The following is a 25,488-nucleotide window of genomic DNA, read 5'->3' on the forward strand; positions in this document are numbered from 1 at the left end:
AAAGTGTTTGTTTTTTTTAAATAGTACAATTATGAACAAAAAATGAAATATATAAGAAATAGGCATGTCAAATATGTTTTTTAACACTATCATGTTTTCTACAAAGGATATATATATATATATATATATATATATATATATATATATATATATATATATGCAAGTATTTAAGGTAAAAATGTACATTTATAGCTTTTTCTGGAGTGTTTAACTTGAGGACAATCATGTTTGATGCTCCAGCAATAGTCAGCCATCATATGTACATGCCATCTACCCTGGTAACGGTCTTCCATAACCTTCAAATCTTGGTGAAATCGTTCACCTTGCTCATCGCTAACAGCACCAAGATTTTCCGGAAAGTTGGCAAGATGACAATGCAGAAAATGTAGTTTAATACACATGTTGCAACCAAGTGCTTTGTAGCTCTCCAATAGTTTCTTAACAATTTCTTTGTAATTACTTGCACATGTATTTCCATGAAAGTTCTTGACAACGTCTTTGAATGATAACCAAGCATTCTTCTCAAGATCTGACATAGTCCCGGTGAAATGTTCATCTTTGATGAGCTGTCGAATTTGTCGCCCATCAAACACACCAGCCTTGATTTTTTCAATGGACAGTCCAGGAAGTGCCAACATGATGTACTTAAAACAGTCGCCGTCAGTTGGCAATGCTTTTACAAATTGCTTCATGAGACCTAGGCGGGCTTTGCACGTTGCGGCATCGCAAGCCGATGCTGCGATGTCGCATGCGATAGTCCCCGCCCCCGTCGCAGGTACAATATCTTGTGAAACCTGGCGTAGCGAAAATTATCGCTACGCCGGCTTCACATGCACTCACCTGCCCTGCGACCGTCGCTCTGGCCGGCGACCCACCTCCTTATTAAGGGGGCGGGTCGTGCGGCGTCACTGCGACATCACACGGCAGGCGGCCCATAGGAGCGGAGGGGCAGAGATGAGCAGGATGTAAACATCCCGCCCACCTCCTTCCTTCCGCATAACCTGCGGAAGCCGCGGTGATGCCGGTAGGAGATGTTCCTCGCTCCTGCGACTTCACACACAGCGATGTGTGCTGCCACAGGAGCGAGGAACAACATCGGACCGTCGCGTCAGCGTAATTATGGATTACGCCGACGCTGCACCGATGATACGATTACGACGCTTTTGCGCTCGTTAATCGTATCATCTAGACTTTACACACTGCGATGTCACATGCGATGCCGGATGTGCGTCACTTTCAATTTGACCCCACCATTGCTGTCACTGTGTTCGTCAACATCACTCAGAACTTCTAGAGATGGTAGCTGTTCGAAAACTGGCACTGGAATTTCAGCTGAATGAGGCATTGGTCTGATAGCTGACAGTAGATTTGGATATTCTATTTTACTTTTATTTTTCCTGTTAAATGCTGATGTTTTCACTAAACAGAAGTAACAGTCTGTGAAATGACTTTTTTGCTCTCTCCACACCATGGGGATACCAAATACCAACTTTTCACGTGTTCCTTTGGTCCACATCCGTAAACTCTCGACACACTGCTTGCACACTATGTGAGGGGCCCATGGCTTATCTTGATCACCGAGTTTTACTTTAAAATATGCAAAATATGCTTGTTTGACAAATGCACTGATGTTTGCCCTTTGAACTGGAATGGTGAAAACACCACAAATATAGCAGAAGGAGTCAGGGTTGTTTAGGCATTTACGACGAGAGGAAGAAGGAGCAGACATGATCTGAAACAAAGGAAATATGTACATAAGTAAATAAAACACTGAGATAGAAAGTTACAAGCTTTGAAAACTAACAAAGAAAAAAAATCATAAAAGATATATAAATTACAACTAAGCGCCCAATGTAAAGAGAAAAGCTATCACAAATCCTATTTATTCCTACTATGATACATTTTTTGTGTAAAGATATTGATAATTATGACGTATTGGGAGCTGCACACACCTCTCACCACACTGTCTCAGTTGTGACTACTCTTACATGTTGCCACGTAGCTCTATATGAGTCGAATTGTACTCAGATAACAAGTCTTATTACAGAAATCAGTGCAATTGTGCTTCTATGGCAGGTAAGTTGAGGAGGAAAAACTTGACGTGATAGAAAAAAAACTGACTACATTTTTGGAATCAGCATGCCAATTTTGGTATAAATCAGCTCAAAAACCTAACTCAACAGAAATTTTTTTTCAAATTGTTCCCCAGTGTAATCAGCAGCTGGATTGAAGCAGGGCTCTGCTGGGTCCAAAAGGTGAACCCAGCACAAAAGTTCCCTAGTACAATGAATATTAACAGCAGGAACATTAGAAAGACACACACTGTGACCTTCATTTGCCAGAAACCACATGACTGTCTGTCACCCATGACACACTAGTGACAGCTCCAGTGATGTTGGTGCGAGCCCCGCACCCAAGCAGCGCCAGCTTCACTGTTCCCGCCTTCATACGGTTAAGTATAGGAAGTGAAAGCTGCAGCTAACCGCTCACTGTCCTGGACAGGGTAAACGAAATGAATGAGTTTTTCAACAGATTCAGCAATACATGTGCAGTGCCAACAGGGAGAGGTGAAGGAGTTGGGGAACATTCTTCAACTTTGATATTGGGGGATGGAGGTGTGCTGCCCTTGCTTCGGTCGAACCGCTCGGATTCGGGGTCTGCTGTGGCTCAAGGGTCTCTGGACCCCGCACTTCAAATGAAAAGGAGGTATTTACAGAGGATAAGAGTTTGTGACACCACCCATGGTTCGCAGTAAGGGGAGTACCGCTGCTGCCAATGGGAATACCCGGGGGAAGATGGAGTGGGGCAGCCAGATGACGTTCCCTGCACGGGTAGGGTAGGCCCCGGAACTCTGGATAAGGGAGGTGTTGATGAGCGTGGTGCAGATTGGAAGCATGGGAGGACAGCGTACTCACTCAGGCAGTGTTGGTAGTGATGCAACCGCAAAGGAGACTCTGACACAAAGATAAACCAAGTCTCTGGGTGCCGCTGCCACTTCAGGGGAGCTACCCGCTGCCTTATCCTGCTGCCACCAATAACCCCTGAGACCCTGTCCTCATTCCTCCTGCTGCTAAAGGCATCTCCTCTCTTCCTCTACCTATCCAACGTGCATCCTTGTGCATTGCAATATACGTAAAAAAAATGACGCCTCCTTTGAGATACGTTCTTGTAGATGTCCAATTCGTCTTACTCACCAGTATAGGATACGCAAAACCTTGATAAAGGCCAATTTTGGCCGAAACGTTGGCTTTTGCACTATTTCTGGTTGAGGCGTTTTGTGTTTCTTCTTTGCAGATAGTCTGTCAATAAAACACTATTGCATCCAAATTACTTTTGTCCTCTTGTGTGCTTGGGATTTACCTTACTTCAGGGGAGCTCGTCCGGGAGTCCGCTCCCTTTGGTATTGCTAGTAATCTGTACCTTGCCTCCATGCACTGTATTTTAGATGTTCTGCTGAGTGACCCCTATGCTTGAAGCTGTCGGGGTTCCGCTCGCCACCTTTAAGTAGGGAAGCTGTGCACTCGATGGCTGACACTTGGGATTTCAATGGGCCGCATAACCTGGAAAGCCCTATACCCCACGTTGTGTTGGTGCCTCGATCTCTGAGCTCTTGGGGAAAGCTCATGAAGAGACTATCCTCTACAGTTTAATTATCAGGTTGCGTAAAGCTACTCACTGATCTAGGGTCCAGTACCCCGCCGTGCTCGGTACCGGTCCGATTACTAGATTTTCCGGTGCCGACCGTTCTCCAAAACCTCTGACTCCTCCGGTCCCAGACTACCGGCCGCGACCTAGCTAACGTCTTACAGGGAGGTCCAACTCCCCCTAGCTCCTCACTCACTGAGGGCTACTACTCGACTCCGTCCCTCCCACCAGTCTGCCTGACCCATAGAAGGGTGGCCCTTTTGCAGCTAGACCACCCACTGGTGTGCCTGACAGGGTGTGGTGTGAGGTGTAACTAGGATTTGCATGCTGATGGAGCAATACCAAAAGTTAGGATCCGAGCAGTCCGACTGCTGCAGGGGCGGTACACCTTCAAAACTTTGGCGTCATGAACAGAATTCGGACTGGGCCCACTAACTGGGTGACATGCGCCTTGAAAAATCGGAGCTGTGGTGTCAAAATTCAGTTCCCGCCATGTTTCGCCATTTTTGGTGCCTAAATGCCATCTTCCCAACCAAAAGAGCGTGAAACTGGAGCTCCGCCTCTTGTCCAGAGAGCGCAGCTGGAAGCTGGAGAGCTGGCTGCCGAAAACCAAGGGGGCGTAACGGGATGTAACAGCGGAAGTGGAGCAGGGACGCCAGGACTCTGTCCATAAAGTTCCTGAAACCCGCAGAGGCAAGATGGCGGCAGCAAGGGACTGGTCACCGGAGCGTGCTGCTCCCGGGACTGTGACCTGGATCGAAGAAGAGACTGAGCAGCTCTGCAAGAGGATGTGGATGCAGTTCCTCTACATAATGGACTACTGGAGAGAGGAAATGAGGAGCCTGGCTGTGGCGGTTCGGGCCCGTGAGATGGAGGCCCCGTGCTTGGAGCGGGTAAGCAGCTACCCAGTCCCGGTTGATCCTGCCTACCCAGCCGCGGGATCCGGTCTGCCCCGGCCACCGCGATCACCCAGCCACCATCACCCTCACCCTCAGCGGACGCCGTGCTGCTACCCCCAACACAGGCAGCAGAACTTCCAGCCCCAGTAGAAAGCAAGCAGGCCGCGACGCCTCCGGCCTTACCACCGGCCAGACCAGACCAGGCCGCAACGCCTCCAGTCTCATCATCGACCCGACCAGACCCGGCCACATCACTGGGCCCCTACCTTGGTACGGAGCACCCAGACTGCTATCCCAGCTGCGGAACAGCCGATTCCTTCATCTACCACAGCAGAGGCGGAGCCTGTTGAGATGCCAGTTCCACCGCCGCGTGGCCTCCCGGTAGCCGCTGGAGCTGCAGGAGTCTACTTACAGCCAGTTCCCATAGAGGAGGTGGAGCCTGACGCCCGCGCCCCCTATTGGGAAAGACAGCAGCTATGGCTGCATACCGAGATTGCCACTAGAGAGCGGCGCCGGCAGGAAATCGCCACTCGCACCAAAAAAGAAAAAGATCACTTGAGGAAAGCCACCTTCCGGGTCAGAGGGCCGCGGTAACGTGGCCTGGTTGAGCGCTTTGACCCCATTAAGGGGTGGGGGTTCATTGCAGAGCCGGGCTTCGCTGCTGGGGTGTTTGTCTCTAGGAGGGATGTGACCGAGGACCTTCCAAGGGGACATCCGGACCGGAACTTGACACCGGGTGACATGGTCTCATATTGCTGGCATTTTGGGGAGCGGGGCTGGTACACCCTGGAGGTTAAGAAGCATGTGATGTAGAGTGACATGGTCATGCCAGCTCCCGCCACTGCCCTCCGACTACTATAGAGAATAATGGTAGCGGAACCCGGCTATCTTACAGTTAAAAGTTATGTTTTCAGTGTTACCATTGTAATGATCATATGCAAATGTTGGAAATTGTTGATTTACCTACCCGTCAATTACCCGTAGACGTTACCTGATTTGGAGTTCTACTTTATTATTAAATATGGACCATAGCTGCAGGACTGGCAGCAGCCAGCACAAGCTTGTGCCTCTTGTAAATAGTTGCACCTCGTGCGCCAACCAGAGTCGTCTTTTACACCTCCAGGACTTCAACACTGTCACCAGGGACTGCCAAGGTGCCTGGAAAAGGGGTGTCCACCAGGATTAGAGGTGGCATTAAGGATCCAGGTTGTTTGGGTGGCGGGTTGAAGGGAGAGGGACAATGGGAATGGACTGTTGCAGGAAGGGGCTGCAGCGGAGCAGGCTGAGCCACCGACTACCACTACAACCGGTAGCATTCCCCATTGTTTTAGTAAATGAACTCTGACAGTTTCGTAACGTTTAAGTATATTGCCTCCCCTATGTCGGATGAATGAGTATGCATAACTTGTTATTCTTTCTTTCAGTTAAAAAAAAAAAAAATCCTCTGGGTGTCCTGTAGCTCGGGGACAAGCTACGTTTAACCAAGGGGGAATGTGACTCCTCTGATCAGATAAGGGTGTCACAGGGAACTGCACTCCTTTTCCTTATGGTGCAGAACTCACCCTCCATGGTTCTGGGATCCTAACTATTGGTATTGCTTCCATCAGCATTCAAATCCTAGCCACACCTCACACCACACCCTGTCAGGCACACCAGTGGGTGGTCTAGCTGGAAAAGGGCCACCCGTCTAGGGGTCAGGCAGACTGGTGGGAGGAACGGAGTCGAGTAGTAGCCCTCAGAGAGTGAGTTGCTGGAGGAGTTGTAGCTCCCTGGGAGACTTTGGTTAGGTCACAGACGGTGGTCTGGGACCGGAGGAGCTGGAGACCCCATCGCAGGGTATTTGAGAAGGGTGCCCAGACTTAGTTTTGGAGAACAGTCGGCACTGGAAAATCTAGTAACCGGACCGGTACCGAGCACGGCGGGGTACTGGACCCTAGATCAGCGATTAGCTTCACGCAACTTGATAATAGTTATGCGGCCCACTGAAATCCCAAGTGTCAGCCATCGAGAGCACAGCTCCTCTATTTAATTATAGGGAGCGGGACCCCGACAGCTTCAGGCCGAGGGGTCACGCAGAAACGTCTAAACACAAGTGCATGGAGGCAGGTCCAGGACCATTAGCAATACCAATGGGGACGGATTCCCAGACGAGCTCCCCAGAGTGGCGCAGGCACCCAGAGACTTTGTTTACTCCTATGTCAGAGTCTACTTAATGATTGCACCAACATCCACACTGCCTGAGTGATTACGCTGCTCCCCCCTGCGTCCTGCCTGCCGCATAGTCTGCACCACACTTCCCTACACCTCCACCATCCAGAGTCTCAGGGCCTCCCCTACTCATGGAGGAAACGTCATCTGGCTGCCCCACTCCATCTCCCCTGGGTACTCCCATCAGCAGTGGCGGTACTCCCCTTACAGCGAACAATGGGTGGTGTGTGTCACAAACACTTATTCCCTGTAAATAGTCCCCTTTTATTGTCAAGTGGTCGCAAGCCCCTGGGTCCGGAGACCCTCAAGCCACAGCAACCCCGGATCCGAGCAGTCCGACTGCTGCATGGGCGGTACACCTCCCATGCTAACTATTTAGAACTACAGTAAATGTAAAGAAAACTAAGTAGTTGGTGGTGAACTGTAACAGAAGAAAGATGGAAGGTTTACCTTTCACTATCAGTGGTCAGGAGGTGGAGAGTTTCAAATATTTGGACAGCAAACTAGACTGGAGGTGCCATACAGAGAGTGTCTACAAGAAGGGGATGAGCAAACTGTACTTCCAATGGAAATTAAGGTTATTTAATGTGTGCGCCAAAAGAAATGTTCTACCAGTCCTTAGTGGCAAGTGCCATCTTTTTTGCAATCATGCTGTGGAAGTAGTGTGCAGGTGTCTGGTAATATGCTCAATAAGCTCATCAACAAGCCAAGCTCAACTGTAACATGATTTCTGACATCACTAGAACCTCGGAGGTGAGTATTAGCTTTTTTTATTTTTATGGGGGTGTACATGAGAAAGTATTGTTCAAGTAGTTGACATTCTCTTTAATGCACACACTGTACACACATTACTGATGGCTAATTTGGGGTGTAACAGAAAAAAAAAAGCTAGACTTGTACTTTAAAATTACGTGCACATGTTCAGTATTTGGTGAGTTTTTACTTCGAATATATAAGTCAAAACCAGGAGTAGGTAATAAATCCAGCAGTGGTGACATGTTTCTATTATACTTTTCTTCTGTTTGCCCCACTCCTGGTTTTGGCTACAAATACTGAAGTAAAACACTGACCAAATACTCGATGTGTGCACTTGTCCTTAGGCTGATGAGTTTTTGACCCTGCATATTTTTGCTGAGTCAGAAAAGCAGCGTGTTACAGTTTCAGCAAAAGAGATGGGATTTATAAAAATCTCAGGCCTTCTGTGCTTATACTTTACTCAGCGTAAACTGACCTGTGGTGCATGTTTCAAATCCACAACATCAATTTGTTTCGTGGATACGCTGAGTTTTATGTGCAGATTTTCCCCATAGACTTGCATTAGATGCAGAAAAAACGAAAGTAAAAAAAAAGTACATGCGTTTTTAGTGCATTTTCACTGCAAAAACATGAAGCTTTGTCAAAACCAAAGTATCAAAAATAAAGCAGCTTTAAACCTTACATACCAAGAAGAGACAAAATAACAGTGTTGATAAAAACATACAAAAATTCAATGAAAAAAATTCAAGTGACCTAATTTACATAATAGGTGCAGAAATGGTACAGAAATTCTGCAACATTAAAAAACTCACTACAAGCTCATCGTGGGAACATAGCCTAAATAAAAAAAAAAATATTGCTCATTATTTTTGTTTCTCCAGTGGCTTCAACCAGAATTCAGAATGTTTTTGATGATGCCTTCATGAAAAAAATCTTAAAAGCATGGAATGCTGAAACTCAGGATTCCAAAAAGAAAAGAGAGTACTTTGAGGTATGTGTAAACCTATCAGTTGTAGTGTTGACATAGTCTAAAATAAATGTAGACACACCAAGTAAGGGACTTAAAATTGTTATCTGGGATCTAAAAATACATTGCTGTTTTTACAGTAACTTGGAAATGTAAGCATGCATAAAAGTTTTCCATTAGCAAAGAGTTCTTTACTAAAGACATGGTGGCCTTTACTTTCACAGCACACTAATCATTAAATGATACTCTTCTGAAAAGGTAGTACTGTATATGTTGTACAATGTGAGATCACCCTCGGATAATTCCTGAACTACCCATATACATTAGATAGTCAATGGGTTTTATCTTTTTGACCTCTCCTGTAAACATACAAATATATTTATTCAAAAAGAAGACATAACCGGGCACTGCTGATCTCTTAAAAAGCTGTTATAAGCACACAACATCGGCTTTCTCCGGGTGCACATCCACAGGGAAAAAGTCCAAATGCAACAAGGTTAGACAGAAAGGCAGCACTCACTAGAGTTGAAGGCACGGTGCATTTATTCTTGATAACGGTGCTGTTACATGTGGTGGGACAGGTACAAAGGCGGGGAGGTGAGGGGGGCTAAGGCTGTGTCCGCACTTTCCGCTTCCACCTGCTTTTCAGGTCCGTTTTGAATTGCAGCGTATTCATGCCAAAAGGCATGCGTTTTGATTTTCCAGCAAAGTCTATGGAAAATGTGAATATCATATTCATACCATACTACTATAGTAGAAGACAAGAACCACAACATTTTAATACATATAGACAGACAAATTAAATAACATTATGTAAAATTATGAACGTTTACAACTAAACTATATTCAGAAAATGTATCGTAGTGGTTCATGCTAGATGGTAAGTTTGGCACATCTTTAAAGCAAAGCCTTCGTTTTACTTTGTATTTTATAAGTCAATAGTGCACATGAAAATAAGCAACTTTGTAATATATCTAATCGGACAAATTTGCTTTTTTCTCTGCCATCGATCAGTCATTATCAAAATTCTCAATTCTGAGGTAAAATCTGAATTCAATGAAGAATTTCCTACTACTGACACAGAAAATGGCAGTTGTTACTGATAAGATTCTAGCTAGGTAGGAGGGATGAGCTCTGACTCTAGCTCCTACCTCCTCTTGTCTGCATAAGTTTTATAGCTCTACCTTATTCTGTTATCTTGCTGTAAGTGTCGCGAGCGGGGAGGAGGGTGTCAGCACACCGCGCTCACCCCTTCTGCTCGGGTCCGGCAGCTGCTCAGTGGTGGCTCGAGCGGTGGGCCGGATCCCGGGGTTTCTCGAGCGGCACTCCTCGCCCGTGAGTGAAAGGGGGTTTTGGGATGTTGGGATAATGTCCGTGACGCCACCCACGGTTGTGGTGATGTGTAGCACCACCGCTGCTTAATGCGGGGATCCCGGGGATGGTGATGGGGAGCAGCCAGGTGTTGTGTTGCCCCTCCGTGGGTAGGGGTTGGTGATCCCGGGGCCCGGTGACGGCTTGGGAGGTGCAGGGCTTGGTGGGCGCAGGGGCGCGGGGACAGCTCTGTGCCTTGCGGCACTGTGGTACTCACTCAGCCTGAGACACGGACACAGTTTGTACGGTAAACCAAACGGCTGGTAGGACGGTCCCACAGACGGCTGCTTTGCTTCCCCGGTAGGTGACGGTGATGTCTCTCTTCCTTGCACCTGTATGTACGGTTGGTTGCGATGGGTCCCCACCGGTAACCCGCTCCCCGGCTTCAAGCTGGGCCGGAGGAGCACTACACTTTGCCCGCAGGCGCTGGCCCTCAGAGACTGGTGCCCTGGCGGTGGCGGTGCCTCTGTTGTACGGGTTGGGCTGTTGCCTTCAATCGGGACTTGGTTGTTGGGGGAATCTACGTCCCCTTCACTGACGGATTCGGCAAATTGGGCGACTCCTAGCCTTGCCGGGGTCCGAGAGGCCCCTGCCCTGGTGCTGACTGTCCTTCGGAACACTGCTCCAGACCACCGGGCACACAGCCAACGGGGTCCTTCCAGGAACTTCCAAACGGTCCCCCTCCGGACAGTCACCGCCATCGCTGACCTTGCTGTTCTAGCCCTACACAAAGCTGGGCTCTCAGGCTTGGCACACTCTCTGCTCTGTCACCACTTCTTGCTTTCCTCCTTTACTACTCTTCTTTCCTCCACTTTCACTTCTCTTATCTGCTCCTCACTCAACTCCGTTGTTTACTCTTGCCCTACCCGGGCCAATCTGCCTGGTACTTCCTGCCTCCAGCACTGTGATCTCCTTGGTGGGCGGAGCCAACCGCCTGGCCCACCCCCTGGTGTGAATCACCAGCCTCTGGAGGAAGGCAACAAGGATTTTTGGTTCAGCTTAGGTGTGCCTACCTGGGATGTGGGGTGTGGTGGTGTTGTGACCTGTGTCCCCTGGCTTGCCCAGGGCGACACATAAGCTCCATAGAATTCAGTATCTAGTGCATGCTAGTCAAGTGTCTGTCATTACAATTTGCATATGCACTGCTTCCCTCACCCACCTTCCAGTGCATTCACTATCACTGCTGAGAGGTGAGAGGGAGTATGGGCGGGGGCAGCAGTGCAAATTAAGTTCAGACATACTATTACTGATGCTAGCACTGAGAGGTGGAAGGAGGGAGCAGTGCATATGCAGTTTGTATTTACATATGCTTGACTAGCTACTGTGTCACACTGAATTCTAGGAGCCTACAACAAGATCACAGAAAGAGGGAGAGCTATAAAAGTTACTGATTCTGAAAGGTGTCATTAAGCCCTATTTAATGATAACATTAGTATTGTACTACAAAATCACTTTACAGATTCTTTTGAAAGGAAATCTGTCATCAGGCTTTACTATGTAATATGAGAACACCATGATGTATGGGTAGAGAGCCTGATTCCAGCGAAATATCACTTCCTGGACTGCTTGGTACAGTTTTGATAAAATCACCGTTTTCTCTGTTGTAATTGTAGCAGTTGTCAGAAGGCCGAACTGTGTATAACCTCGCCTGCACCACTGATTGACAGCTTCATGTGTAACTGTACATTGTCAGCAACATGCCATATCACATCAGTGGTGGGGATAGGGTTACACAGATTAGCCTGACTAGCCTACATGTGATAACTAGTCCTCTAGTGATAATCTCCTGCTGATAAAACACTGATTGTATTGAAACCTCACCACTCAGCCTAAAAAATGAGACAGAGTTGTAATCATGGTGACTGCCCCTAAATTATGCTGCTCCCAGATTAACCTGCTGACAGATTCCCTTTAATCTCTTCACGACACATGATGTACGGGGTATGTCATGGATCATGTCAGGTTAATCCCTGCCTGCTACCGCTGGCAGCGATCGCTGCACATGTCAGCTGATTTGAACAGCTGATATGTGCGGCTATCAAGCACGAGTGGATTCACTACCCACTCATGCCTGTTAACCACAGCGTGATGTAACAGCGGGACGTGGTAAGCATTCACTTACCCGGCGCCATCGGAAGTCACATGATGTGATCACATGGATCCGATGGTTGCCATAGTAGCACAGGGTCATGTGATGATTCCTGTAGCTATCATGAGTCAGTTATGCTTACAGCCGGCAGAATGCTGTGTGTAAGAGGAGAGCTGCTCTGATCTACAAGAAAGAATGAGCGTTCAGGCTGCTGATTCTTATAGTCCCATAGGGGTATTAGTAAAATAAAAAAAAAGCTAAAAAAAAAGTTTTAAAAATTAAAAAAATAAAAAAACCTAAAAGTTCAAATTACCCTCCATTTCTCCTTATTGAAAATTAAAGAGTTAAAAAAATATACACATATTTGGTATCGCCGCATTCAGAAATGCCCGATCTATCAAAATATAACATCAATTAATATGATCGGTAAATGGTGTATTGGAAAAAAAATTCCAAACGACAAAATTACATTTTTTGGACACTGTGAATTTTGCGATCAAAACGGCGCTTCTGCACAGAAATGGTACCATTAAAAACGTCAGATCAAGATGCAAAAAATAAGCCATCACTGAGCCATAGATCCCGAAAAATGAGAACACTACGGATCACGGAAAATAGCGCAAAAAGTGCACCATATTTTTGGGACAAACTTCAGAATTTTTTTTAACCACTTAGATAAAAGTAAACCTATACATGTTTGGTATCTACGAACTCGTACCAACCTGAGACATCACACCAACACATCGGTTTTACCATACTGTGAACTCTGTGAATACATTTTCCCAAAAACAATCATGCAATTGCACTTTTTTTTTTTTTTCAATTGTATTGCACTTGGAATTTTTTGCCGTTATCCAGTACACTACATGGTAAAACTTATGGTTTTATTTAAAAGTAGAACTAGTCCCACAAAAATAAACCCTTATATGGCAAGATTGACGGAAAAAAAGCTCTCGGAAGAAAGGGAGTGAGGAAAAAAACCCTGGAAAAACGAAAAATCACCCGGGGATTAGGGGTTAAACACATGTCATGTATAAAATGATCCTAGCACAAGTTGAATAGTAGATCTGCCCTATTATTTTTATTTAGCTATATATTTTTGAATGAGAAGATTACATTTTCTATATATTCATTACACAATGAAACAAAGAGCTGAAATGTACTCCAGTTATTTTAGTTTGTTCACAGATGTTTGGGCCATTTTCAGAGGACGCCTACAAACATTGACAGCTAGGACACATTGCTCATTGTAGTAAACCTTGCTGTACCACAGAGGATTAGTGGCATAGCACTTTCAAGCGTAAACTTCAATAGCTGAAATTCAGAAAGCAGAGGTACAATTTGTTAATGTTAAGCAGGTGTCATTGCGTCATTTTTCTAAATTATTCCGACCCTTTAGTCTCCGTATTCCCTGGCTGATTCCAATGAAACAGCACTTTGTGACTTTGGAAAAGTCGTTATCCTTTGAAACGCTGCCGTAGCTTTGTGGTCTGCTACAGCATATTAAACTTATTTCTATTCAACATATTGTCCTAATATAACATTTCCTCAACAGTCTCTAATGCACTTGGCTTGCTATAACTAAGACATAACATTGCTGTTTTTTGGAAGACAGAATAGTATTTGAACAGACACTTTCTTCCCTGTTTGTTTCATTTGTATTAGGCCTCCGACACACATCCGTTAAAAACGTGCGTGTTTTGTCCGTTTCCGTATATACCGGAGACACGGACAAACGTGCACCAATGTTAATCTATGTTTGTGGTCAAACTTGCGTTTTTGATCATGTCCTTGTGTCCGTGATCCGTATGTGTTTCCGTTTTGCACGGAAGCATATCCGTTTTCTGCACGGAGCACGCACACACGGACACCATGAAAGTCAATGGTTTGGTTCGCACAAGTACGTGACACAGATGCATCTCTGTATGCTCCGTGTACGTTTTGTGCTTTTTTCTAGCAATGTCGGTCATTCTTTCTTTTTCAGTCTATCTCCCTCAGTCCGTCGGTCGGTCTCTCTCCCTCAGTCCGTCGGTCGGTCTCTCTGTCTGTCGGTCTCTCTCTGTCTTGTCTGTTCCTCTCTCACAGTCTGTCGGTCAGTCTCCCCCCCTCTCTCATACTTACCGTTCCCCGATCACTGCCGCAGCGCTGCACAGCTGTTCACTAAACTCCGGCGGCATTTCCTCTTTTGAAAATGCCGGCCGCTCATTAAACAATCTCGTATTCCCTGCTTTCCCCGCCCACCGGCGCCTATGATTGGTTGCAGTGAGACACGCCCCCACGCTGAGTGATAACTGCCTCAGTGCAGCCAATCACAGCCGCCGGTGGGTGGGACTATACTGTGCAGTAAAAAAAAAAAAAAAAAAAATTTAAAAAAACGACGTGCGGTCCCCCCCCCCCCCATTTTGGTACCAGCCAGGGTAAAGTCACACGGCTGAAGGCTGGTATTCTCAGGATGGGGAGCTCCACGTTATGGGGAGCCGTCCAGCCTAACAATATCAGCCAGCAGCCGCCCAGAATTGCCACATCCGTTAGATGTGATAGTTCTGGGACTCTACCCGGCTCTTCCCGAATTGCCCTGGTGCGTTGGCAATCGGGGTAATAAGGAGTTAATGGCAGCCCATAGCTGCCACTAAGTCCAAGATTAATCATTGCAGGCGTCTCCCCGAGATACCTTCCATGATTAATCTGAAAATTTAAGTAAATAAACACACACAACGAAAAATCCTTTATTTGAAATAATAAACATTAAAAAAAATACCTTGTTCACAAATTTATTATGCCCCAAATACCCATCCATGTCCGGCGTAATCCACGGAGGTCCAGTGTCACTTCCAGCTCTGCTACATGAAGGTGACAGGAGCTACAGAAGAACACCGCCGCTACTGACAGCTCCATGCAGCAACTGAGGTGAGTATCGCGATCACCGATGACGTCACTCAGGTAACTCGCGGCCACTGCTGGATCGTCCACCTGTGACAGCGATGAAGTCACAGGTGAGTTGTGGTCACGGGGGGAGGATCCAGCTAGCCGCGGGTAACCTGAGTGACGGCAGCGCTAATCGCGCTGCTCGCTTCAGTCACTCAGGGGATTAGCGGTCACCGGTGAGTCCTTCACGGGTGACCGCTAATCAGGACGCGACACAGACAGAGCCGCGGTATGAGGATGAAGTCAGGTGAAGTTCACCCGAGTTCATTCTCAGCGCGCGACTCTGTCTGCTGTCAGCGGTTATGTATCAATGACATTTAGCATCACACACACGGATATTTCACACGGACAACACACACACACGTCAGTTAAGTTTCACATGCACACACGGGCATTACACACGCACACACGGCTAGCATACGCAGTTCAGACAGATGCAACACGGACCAAAAAAAAAAGACACAAAAACAGAAAACGGACCCGAAAAACGGACGTAACACGTGCGTGTTTTTTCACGGATGTGTGTCGGAGGCCTTAGATGTATCTGAAGCAGCTTATAGTTTTTGTCTGTTCCTGTTGCTTTTTATGCATTAGCAGTGTAAAGGATCAGTGGGAAAATATATCAACAGTGTTATAGGATGCATTCATTCATGTCTGTCTTTTATTTTTATTCATAAATTTTGTATATATGCATGTAATGTAGTGTGAGTGTATTAATATATTCACCTACCGCCACTCTTTCTGGTATTTAGCTACGTTATTCCACTCCCCTACAGATTCTGCAGAGCACAGTGTGACCCAGAAGTGAAGTGACTTTTACAATGTAAGTCCATGGAGCGTCAGAACAAGGCTTCATATACAGTTGAAACCAGAGGTTTACATACAGTACACGATCTATAAAGACACATATACATGTTTTTCTCACTATCTGACATGAAATCAGAATAAACCTTTCCCATTTTAGGTCAATTAGGATTACAAAAATTATTTATATTTGCCAAATCCCAGAATAATGAGAGAGAGAATGTTTTAAGGCATTTTTTATTACTTTCTGCAAAGTCAAAAATATGCATACATTTCATTAGTATTTGGCAGCGTTGCCCTTACACTGTATGACTTGGGTGAAACATTTTAGACATGTGATGCCCTGGCCTATTAGGTCGTCACAAGGTATTGTGCAATCTGCCCTTCTGTGCAATATCCACCTCCTCCTTGGTTACAGGTCCCCAACTTATGGTGTTGCCAATACCAGCCAATCAAAATCCTTGGAACACTCTGCACCACTTCCACCAGACACACCAGTGGACGGCCTGAGTGGAATAGGGTTGCCCACTTGGGGGGTTGGTAAGGGGAGGTCAGGAGTGTCAGGAGTAGGTCAGAAAAGCGTAGAAAGTGAAGGAGAGAGGAGGTCAGGAGCCGGGCTCCTTGGAAGTAACTAGGTGGCAGACGGTGGTCTGGGCTTAGTAGGAGCTGGACCCCCTGTCGCAGGGGATCGTGACAAGGGGCACGGAACTGTCGAGGAGGACAGCCGGCGGCCTTGTACCATCACCGGGCTGGGACCAGGGCACGACGGGGTACGTGGACCCTAGGTCAAGGAGTCGCTTCAGGCAACCTGACAATTCACCCGACGAGGATGGAGCCTTCAAGATCCGCTCTCCACCCGCTCCAGAATCGGGATACTAGCGCAACGAGGGGGATAGGACTTTCCACAAAATGGTCCAGAAAATCCCAAGCGTGAACCCTTAGAGCAAGCTCCCACAGTTAGCCATACTGGGGAGCAGGACCCGACTAGTTTTACACTACAGGGGCCATCTAGCAAGATAACTCAGTGCCCAGGGAAAGGTCACAGATCATCAGGCAACACCAGTGAGAACGGGACCCAAACTAGCTCCCCTCGGCGGCAGCGGTGTCCAGAACTTTGGTTTACCAAGTTGTCGGTGTCAGCTTTATGGACTGAGTGAGTACGTAAGTGACCCTTTCACTCCTAACGGCATTCCCCAACTCCATAACCAAGTCCCGGGGCATCCCCCCTACCCGTGGAGGGATCTAACACCTGGCTGCCCACTCCATCGCCCCCGGGTACTACCAACTGCAGCAGTGGTACTCCACCTTACCACACACCACAGGTGGCGTTATGAACTCTAAATTTATAATCCCCTGTAAATACCCCCTTTATTTGAATGGCCGCACGACCCCCGGGTCCGGAAGCCCCTCGAGCCACCGCGGATCCAGATCCGAGCAGCCCGGCTGCTGACACGGGGGCGGCACAGATATCTTTCCCCAAGCTTCTCATAATAGTTGGTAGGAATTTGGGCCCAATCCTCCTGACAGAACTAGTATTACTAACCCATGTTTGTAAAACGCCTTGCTCACACCGGCCTTTTCAGCTTTGCCCATAATAGAATTGAGATCAGGGTTTTGTGATGGCCACTCCAAAACATTGACTTTGTTATCCTTAAGCCACTTTCTAACTGGTCATTGTCCATTTGGAAGATCCATTTCTGCGCAAGCTTTAAGTTCCTGGATAATGTCTTGAGATGTTGCTTCAGTGTTGCCACATAATCTTCTTTCCTCATGATGCTATCTATGTTATGAAGTACACTAGTCTATCCTGCAGCAAAACAACCCCACAACATGATGCTGCCACCCCCGTGTTTCACAGTTGAGATGGTGTTCTTAGACTGCAAAGCTTCTCCCTTTTTCCATCAAACTTAACGATGGTTATTATGGACAAACAGTTCAATTTTAGTTTGTCAGACCAAAGGACATGTCTCCAAAAATTAAGATCTTTGTTTCTGTGTGCATTTGCAAACATTAATATGGCTTTTTATGCTTCTTTTGGACTACCTTCTTCCTGGCAGAGTGGCCTTTCAACCTATGTTGATACAGTACTCGATTCACTGTGGATAATGACACAATCTTACCAGCTTCCGTCAGCATCTTCACAAGGTATCTTGCTTTTGGTATTGGGTTGATATGCACATGTCTGACCAAAGCACGTTCATCTCTGGTACACAGAACTTCCTAAGCGGTATGATGGCTGGACATTCCTATTTTGTTTGTACTTGCGTATAATTGTCTGTACAGATGAATGAGACACCTTGAGGTATCTGGAAAATGCACCCAGTGATGAACCAGACTTGTGCAAGTCCTCAATTATCTTTCTGAGATCTTAGCTGATTTCCTTTGATTTTCCTGTGATGCTACAGAAAGCAGCAGTGTGTTTCATGTGTGCATTAAACTACTTTCACAGGTGTGTGTCTAATTAACTCACATGTTCCCGATAAACCTATCAGACGCTCCCAAAGACATGACATCATCATATGGGCTGTCCCATATTGTGTAAAGGCATACAGTTAGGTCCAGAAATATTTGGACAGTGACACAAGTTTTGTTATTTTAGCTGTTTACAAAACATGTTCAGAAATACAATTATATATATAATATGGGCTGAAAGTGCACACTCCCAGCTGCAATATGAGAGTTTTCACATCCAAATCGGAGAAAGGGTTTAGGAATCATAGCTCTGTAATGCATAGCCTCCTCTTTTTCAAGGGACCAAAAGTAATTGGACAAGGGACTCTAAGGGCTGCAATTAACTCTGAAGGCGTCTCCCTCGTTAACCTGTAATCAATGAAGTAGTTAAAAGGTCTGGGGTTGATTACAGGTGTGTGGTTTTGCATTTGGAAGCTGTTGCTGTGACCAGACAACATGCGGTCTAAGGAACTCTCAATTGAGGTGAAGCAGAACATCCTGAGGCTGAAAAAAAAGAAAAAAATCCATCAGAGAGATAGCAGACATGCTTGGAGTAGCAAAATCAACAGTCGGGTACATTCTGAGAAAAAAGGAATTGACTGGTGAGCTTGGGAACTCAAAAAGGCCTGGGCGTCCACGGATGACAACAGTGGTGGATGATCGCCGCATACTTTCTTTGGTGAAGAAGAATCCGTTCACAACATCAACTGAAGTCCAGAACACTCTCAGTGAAGTAGGTGTATCTGTCTCTAAGTCAACAGTAAAGAGAAGACTCCATGAAAGTAAATACAAAGGGTTCACATCTAGATGCAAACCATTCCTCAATTCCAAAAATAGACAGGCCAGAGTTAAATTTGCTGAAAAACACCTCATGAAGCCAGCTCAGTTCTGGAAAAGTATTCTATGGACAGATGAGACCAAGATCAACCTGTACCAGAATGATGGGAAGAAAAAAGTTTGGAGAAGAAAGGGAACGGCACATGATCCAAGGCACACCACATCCTCTGTAAAACATGGTGGAGGCAACGTGATGGCATGGGCATGCATGGCTTTCAATGGCACTGGGTCACTTGTGTTTATTGATGACATAACAGCAGACAAGAGTAGCCGGATGAATTCTGAAGTGTACCGGGATATACTTTCAGCCCAGATTCAGCCAAATGCCGCAAAGTTGATCGGATGGCGCTTGATAGTACAGATGGACAATGACCCCAAGCATACAGCCAAAGCTACCCAGGAGTTCATGAGTGCAAAAAAGTGGAACATTCTGCAATGGCCAAGTCAATCACCAGATCTTAACCCAATTGAGCATGCATTTCACTTGCTCAAATCCAGACTTAAGACGGAAAGACCCACAAACAAGCAAGACCTGAAGGCTGCGGCTGTAAAGGCCTGGCAAAGCATTAAGAAGGAGGAAACCCAGCGTTTGGTGATGTCCTTGGGTTCCAGACTTAAGGCAGTGATTGCCTCCAAAGGATTCGCAACAAAATATTGAAAATAAATATTTTTTTTTGGGTTTGGTTTATTTGTCCAATTACTTTTGACCTCCAAAAATGTGGAGTGTTTGTAAAGAAATGTGTACAATTCCTACAATTTCTATCAGATATTTTTGTTCAAACCTTCTAATTAAACGTTACAATCTGCACTTGAATTCTGTTGTAGAGATTTCATTTCAAATCCAATGTGGTGGCATGCAGAGCCCAACTCGCGAAAATTGTGTCACTGTCCAAATATTTCTGGACCTAACTGTAGTACTCTTAAGGGTGCTTTACACGCTGCGACATCGCTAGCGATCTTGTTAGCGATGTGACACGCCAGATCGCAGATGCGATCTGCTGAGATCGAACATAGGTCATTTTTATAGCGCCAGTCACATGTGCGATCTCGGCAGATCGCATCTGCGATCTAACATGTCACATCGCTAACGAGATCGCTAGCGATGTCGCAGCGTGTAAAGCACCCTTTAGTGTATGTAAACTCTTGACTTCGCAAAATGTAATAAAAAAGACCTTAAAAGATTGTCTTTCTCATTATTCTGGCATTTAACAAATATAAATAATTTTGGTAATCCTAACTGACCTAAAACTGGAAAGGTTTATTCTGATTTCATGCCAGATAGTAAGAAAACATTCATATGTGTCTTTTTAGATAGTGTATGCAAACTTCTGGTTTCAACTGTACTTACACTGAGACTTTTGGCAAAGTCATCAGGTCACAATTGTGGTCACGTCACTCAGAAGTTAAGCAGAACAGAACTGGAGACCCGGAGAGAGCAGTAGATGAGTGTATTAACACACTCATACAACATTACATGCGTATATACACATATTGAATAAAATAATATACATGGGAGAAATCAGATACAGCAGTGTGTTATCAGGATCACAGTGCATATGGAACAACAGTAAAATGCTCTTTATCATTACCGCCCAACATGACAAGTTCTGTAGCACATTAAAAATATCCTAGAACTGAAGCTGCCAAATCTTGAGTACTTACCATTCTAGCAGCCATTCCTGATGAATGTTTTATAGACTCAGTTATCTAGTGTATAATGTAGATATACTAAAAGTTTTATTGTTTTAGAAGATTTCAAGCACCATTTTTATAGTAAAAGCTTTATGCTTAAAGGTATATAGTTTGCTCCACATTTTTACTAAACAATATGCATAGAAACAAATGGTCTCTGCTTTTTTTTTTGGAACGTGTTAAAAATATGTGGGGAGGTTTTATTAATACTTAAAACAAATATGTTACTGGCACAAGATGCAAGCAATGTTTCAGTATCTGTTCATAGTGCAGGAAAGCCTACGTAGGTTAAATTTATGATCCCTAGATGCAGGTGTGGACACAGACAGAAGACGGCCTGTACAAGAACAGTATATGGGCCCTTTGCAGTCTAATAGCTCATAATTATGCACCCCTTTATGTGTCTATAACACATATAGTATATAATGATAAGCCAGTAGGATGAGGAATTTTACAACTGCATAATAATAATAATAATAATAATGATGATATTTATTTTGAAATCACTAGTGATTTCAAGGTGCAAAACATGTAAAAAGGGGCTTACGTACAAAATGCAAATATAAATTATAACCTAACAGTGACAGACTGGTACAGTGGGGGAGAGGACACTGCCCCCTGGGCTTATAATCTACCGGGTGATGGGGAAGGAGATATTACGTTGTAGAGCTTTCAGCAGATTCCTGGTGATGATGAGGTAACAGCGGGGTCATTGCAGGCTGTAAGCTTTCTTGAAGACATAGGTTTCATCTGAAAGTTCTGAATGTGGTTAATCGGACGTGTTGTGGCGCAGAATTCACAAGAATGTGGGATACTCAGGAGAAGTTTTAGAGACATATATGGAGGAGAGAAGAAGGACGAGGGAGGACCGGAGATTACATGTGGGAGTATACTGGAAAATTAGGTAGGAGATATATGGGGCAGACAGATTAGGCCAATGTTAGTAGTTTGAACTGGATATGTTGGGGAATTGGGAGCCAATGAAGGGATTGGCACAGGGTATAAGTAGAGAAGAGAGAGGTGGGTTAGTCAGGCAGCAGAGTTAAGGACAGACTGGAAAGGTGCGATAATGTTAGCAGGAAAGCCACAGAGGAGGATATTGCAGTAGTCATATTGCAGTAGCTGGAGAGGGAGATGATGAGGGCATGCACTCACATTTTCGTAGATTCAGGGTTGAGGAAGGAACAGTTGAGGAAATATTTTTAAGTTCGAGGCAGCGGGAAATGATGAGGGCTTGGATATGCAGTTTGGAGGTGAGGGCAGAGTCAAGGGTTAATCCAAGGCAGCGATTTTCCGGTACAGGTGATAGATTGGGTAGGTGAGTTAAGTGGGATGGAGGAAAGATGGTGAATTCAGTTTTGTCTACATTGAACTCTACGAAGTGAGAGGACAAGGAGGATATGACTGATACAGTTCGGGATTCTGGGCAGCAGAAACATAGCGACTGGGCCAGAGAGGTAGATTTGAGTGTCATCAACGTAGAGATGTTACTGGAAGCCCTGAGACTTTATGAATAGTTTCTCAGGCCACAGGCATAAATGGAGAGGAGAAGGAGTCCCAAGACATACCCTTGATGGACACCAACATATAGAGGGAGATATGAGGAGGTAGTATAGGAATGGGAAACTCTAAATGTGCGGTTAGAGAGGTATGAGGAGATCCAGGAGAGGATAATGTCTATGTATATGTTGCCAATTGATGATAGGATCTGTAGTATGAGGGAGTGAGTGACTGTATCAAAGGCAGAGGACAGGTGAAGAAGGAGGACTATAGAGAATTGTCTGTTAGCTTTAGCGTTAACATTTTGTTTTAGTGCCACAGTAGCTAGATAACTGTTCTTTGTTCTACATTATCATCAAGCCTTGGGGTTTTTTTTTAGATTTTTTGAACATATGGTCATATGGTGCTTATATGTTATGAGTACATTACTTCTGCAGTAATAATTATATTATTTCATGTTTACAAGCGTTTAGAAAGAGGAGACATGGATGATTTGGGAAATGTCAGTTCTTCTGCTATGAGAGAAGGTGAAGATGATATTTCTCTACTACCACAGAGGGCTGTTCTTAAGGTACAGTACTTTTTTTTATTTTGCTCTGTGCTGTTTAGTTTCTAAATTTCCATTTAAGAAAATACAATAGGACTGTAATTTACTGTACATTGTTTTGAGTTTAACAGAAAGGCTGTTATTCTGTGCCTTCACACGACTGTATTTTTGGTCACAGTGCTGTCCGTGCGAAAAGCAAATCACACACGTACAGCACACAGACCCCTGTGAATCATTGTATTAGTTCACATGAACATTTTACCACATGGGCCATCTGTCTCTGTGAAAAGAAATTGTAGCATTTGCTGATCTCATCTATTTTTCGGATGAGACCTGCCTATAAATTTCTAAGGGTCCGCCCCCCAAAAAATGCGGATGCAATACGGACACCATATGTATGGCATCCTTTTTTAACAGATTAATTACAATTCTTAACATAGGAATCAGTATCCAGCCTTGTATAATTTTCAAATTATTGATGGAACAAAATACATACCATACATGAGTCAAAATAAAAAATCATCCGTTTTTTGTAGATGAAAGATTTTTCATATACTCTTGTGAATTTAGCCATAAACAACATATTACCATAACAACATATATTGTTTTATGAAGTAATTATGCATCTTTTTATAGTTGGTAAAGTCTCTGGTTTTTGGTAACCACGTTCTTAGATTGTTTCTGTGTTTTGTATTCCAACATCCATTTTCTTTTTTTTAATGGGAACCTGCCACAATGATTTTCCCTTATAAAATGCAGCCACCACCAGTAAGTGCTTATATACAGCATTCTAGAATTTAATATGTATAACGTTAAAAAAACCCCTTTGTTATACTCACCTAGTGAGTGCTCGGGTCCAATGGGCATTGCTGCTCTTGGGTTCAATGCCTCCTCTCTGCCATCCATCGCTGTCTTCTTTCTCGGCTCCGTATGGATGACACGTTTTATGTAATCCATGCAGAGGTCTCAATGGCGCTCCTGCACAAGCGCACTTTGATCTGCCCTACAAAGTATTGTAAAGCGCATACGCGGACAGTCTTTGACCTTTCTTTGCGCCTGCGCGCTACAGTACTTTGCTGTGCCCTCAGCATGACAGATCAAAGTGTGCATTCACAGGAGTGCCATCGAGGCCCGTGGATGATGTAGGAAGCGCCATCAATACGGAGCTGATAAGGAGGATGGCGATGGAGGGAAAAGAAAAGGTGCTAGACCCGATAGCAGCGACCCCAATTGGACCTAACTGCCCCCTAGGTGAGTATGGTAAAGTTCCTTTTTACATTATACAGCGCAGCCTGGGCACTTATATACAGCAATATGTATGTAAGGACTCACTGGTGGTGGCTGCAGTTTATAAGGGCAAATCCTGGTGACAGGTTCCTTTTAAGTGATTGAGATAAATTATTATAATGTGTAATTAAAGTCTTACCTAAATACTTACTCTTAGGGGTACTTTGCACACTACGACATCGGTGGGGTCATGTCATGTCGAAAGTGACGCACTTCCTGCGTCGCTATCGACATCGTAGTGTGTAAATCCTAGATGATACGATTAACGAGCGCAAAATCATCGTAATCGTATCATCGGTGTAGCGTCGGCGAATTCCATAATTACGCTGACGCGACGGTCCGATGTTGTTCCTCACTCCTGCGGCAGCACACATCGCTGTGTGTGAAGTCACAGGAGCGAGGAACATCTCCTACCTGCGTCACCGCGGCTCCCCTCGGCTATGCGGAAGGAAGGAGGTGGGCGGGATGTTTACATCCCGCTCATCTCCGCCCCTCCACTCCTATTGGCCGCCTGCCGTGTGACGTCGCAGTGACGCCGCACGACCCGCCCCCTTAATAAGGAAACAGTTCGCCAGCCAGAGCAACGTCGCACGGCAGGTGAGTGCATGTGAAGCTGCCGTAGCGATAATATTCGCTACGGCAGCTATCACAATGATATCGCAGCTGCGACGGGGGCGGGGACTATCGCGCTCGGCATCGCATCATCGGCTTGCGATGTCGTAGTGTTCAAAGTATCCCTTAGAATACTACTTGTTGGTAATTCAATTTGAAAGTCATGACAAACTCATACAGCAAGATGCCAAAATCACAGTAGGTCTAGTCAGTATTGGACTAAGGTGCTAAGGGCCCATTGGTATCATTGACTCTGGGCCTACTGTTCAGCTACATGCTACATTATCCTCTGTCACAAATATACCTCTGCTTCTACATACTGTAATTACAAATTGGGTAGTTTATTTAATGAATGATTAGATGCTGCCTTCGTATGTACATAGTGAATCACGTGTATTGTGTCAACTACTACTCATTTAGGGGAGTGGGTGCCCACAGGGGGATTCACTTATTCCCCTATTCAAAGATTTGACCACCACTGTTTTACTACTGTAGTGTTCTTGAGAAAGCTCTCTGCTGGCTTCAGAGGGGGAGTTTGTAGTAAATGTTATTTGTATTATGTCTTTTACTATAAATTCTAAGAACTGAGAGAAATGTAACATTTGTTCTTTATTGTTGACTTTGTTCATTTTTTTTTTTTTAAAACATTGTCATGCTTAAAAGGCAAATATTTAGTGATAGGGTCATGAAGCAACTCAGCCGTAAGTTATCATGGCTTTGTCTTCAGCTGTCGTAAAAAACATTATAGGCTCGTTCATACTTTTATAGTTGTCCGCATATTTTGCTTTGTTTTGTCTGAAGCCCATGTATGTACTTTGAAAAGACAACAGCACAATTGCTTCTTTTGGGTAGGGTCCTAGTGGTTGGAGCGCACACAGCCGAGATGCAGCTACTTCAT

General features: G+C 45.1%; 1 protein-coding gene across 1 annotated transcript in view; it reads left to right on the forward strand.

Moving 5' to 3' along the window:
• Positions 1–25,488, forward strand: part of FBXL13 (F-box and leucine rich repeat protein 13) — a 400,423-nt gene that overhangs the window by 117,488 nt on the left and 257,447 nt on the right. The window contains exons 6-7 of the mRNA XM_075345189.1: positions 8,390–8,499; positions 22,611–22,715. Coding sequence (XP_075201304.1) covers positions 8,390–8,499; positions 22,611–22,715 — 215 coding nt within the window. The remainder of the gene's footprint in view (positions 1–8,389; positions 8,500–22,610; positions 22,716–25,488) is intronic.

This window comes from Anomaloglossus baeobatrachus, chromosome 4 (genome assembly GCF_048569485.1).
Source record: "Anomaloglossus baeobatrachus isolate aAnoBae1 chromosome 4, aAnoBae1.hap1, whole genome shotgun sequence".
Classification (NCBI taxonomy): Eukaryota; Metazoa; Chordata; class Amphibia; order Anura; family Aromobatidae; genus Anomaloglossus; species Anomaloglossus baeobatrachus.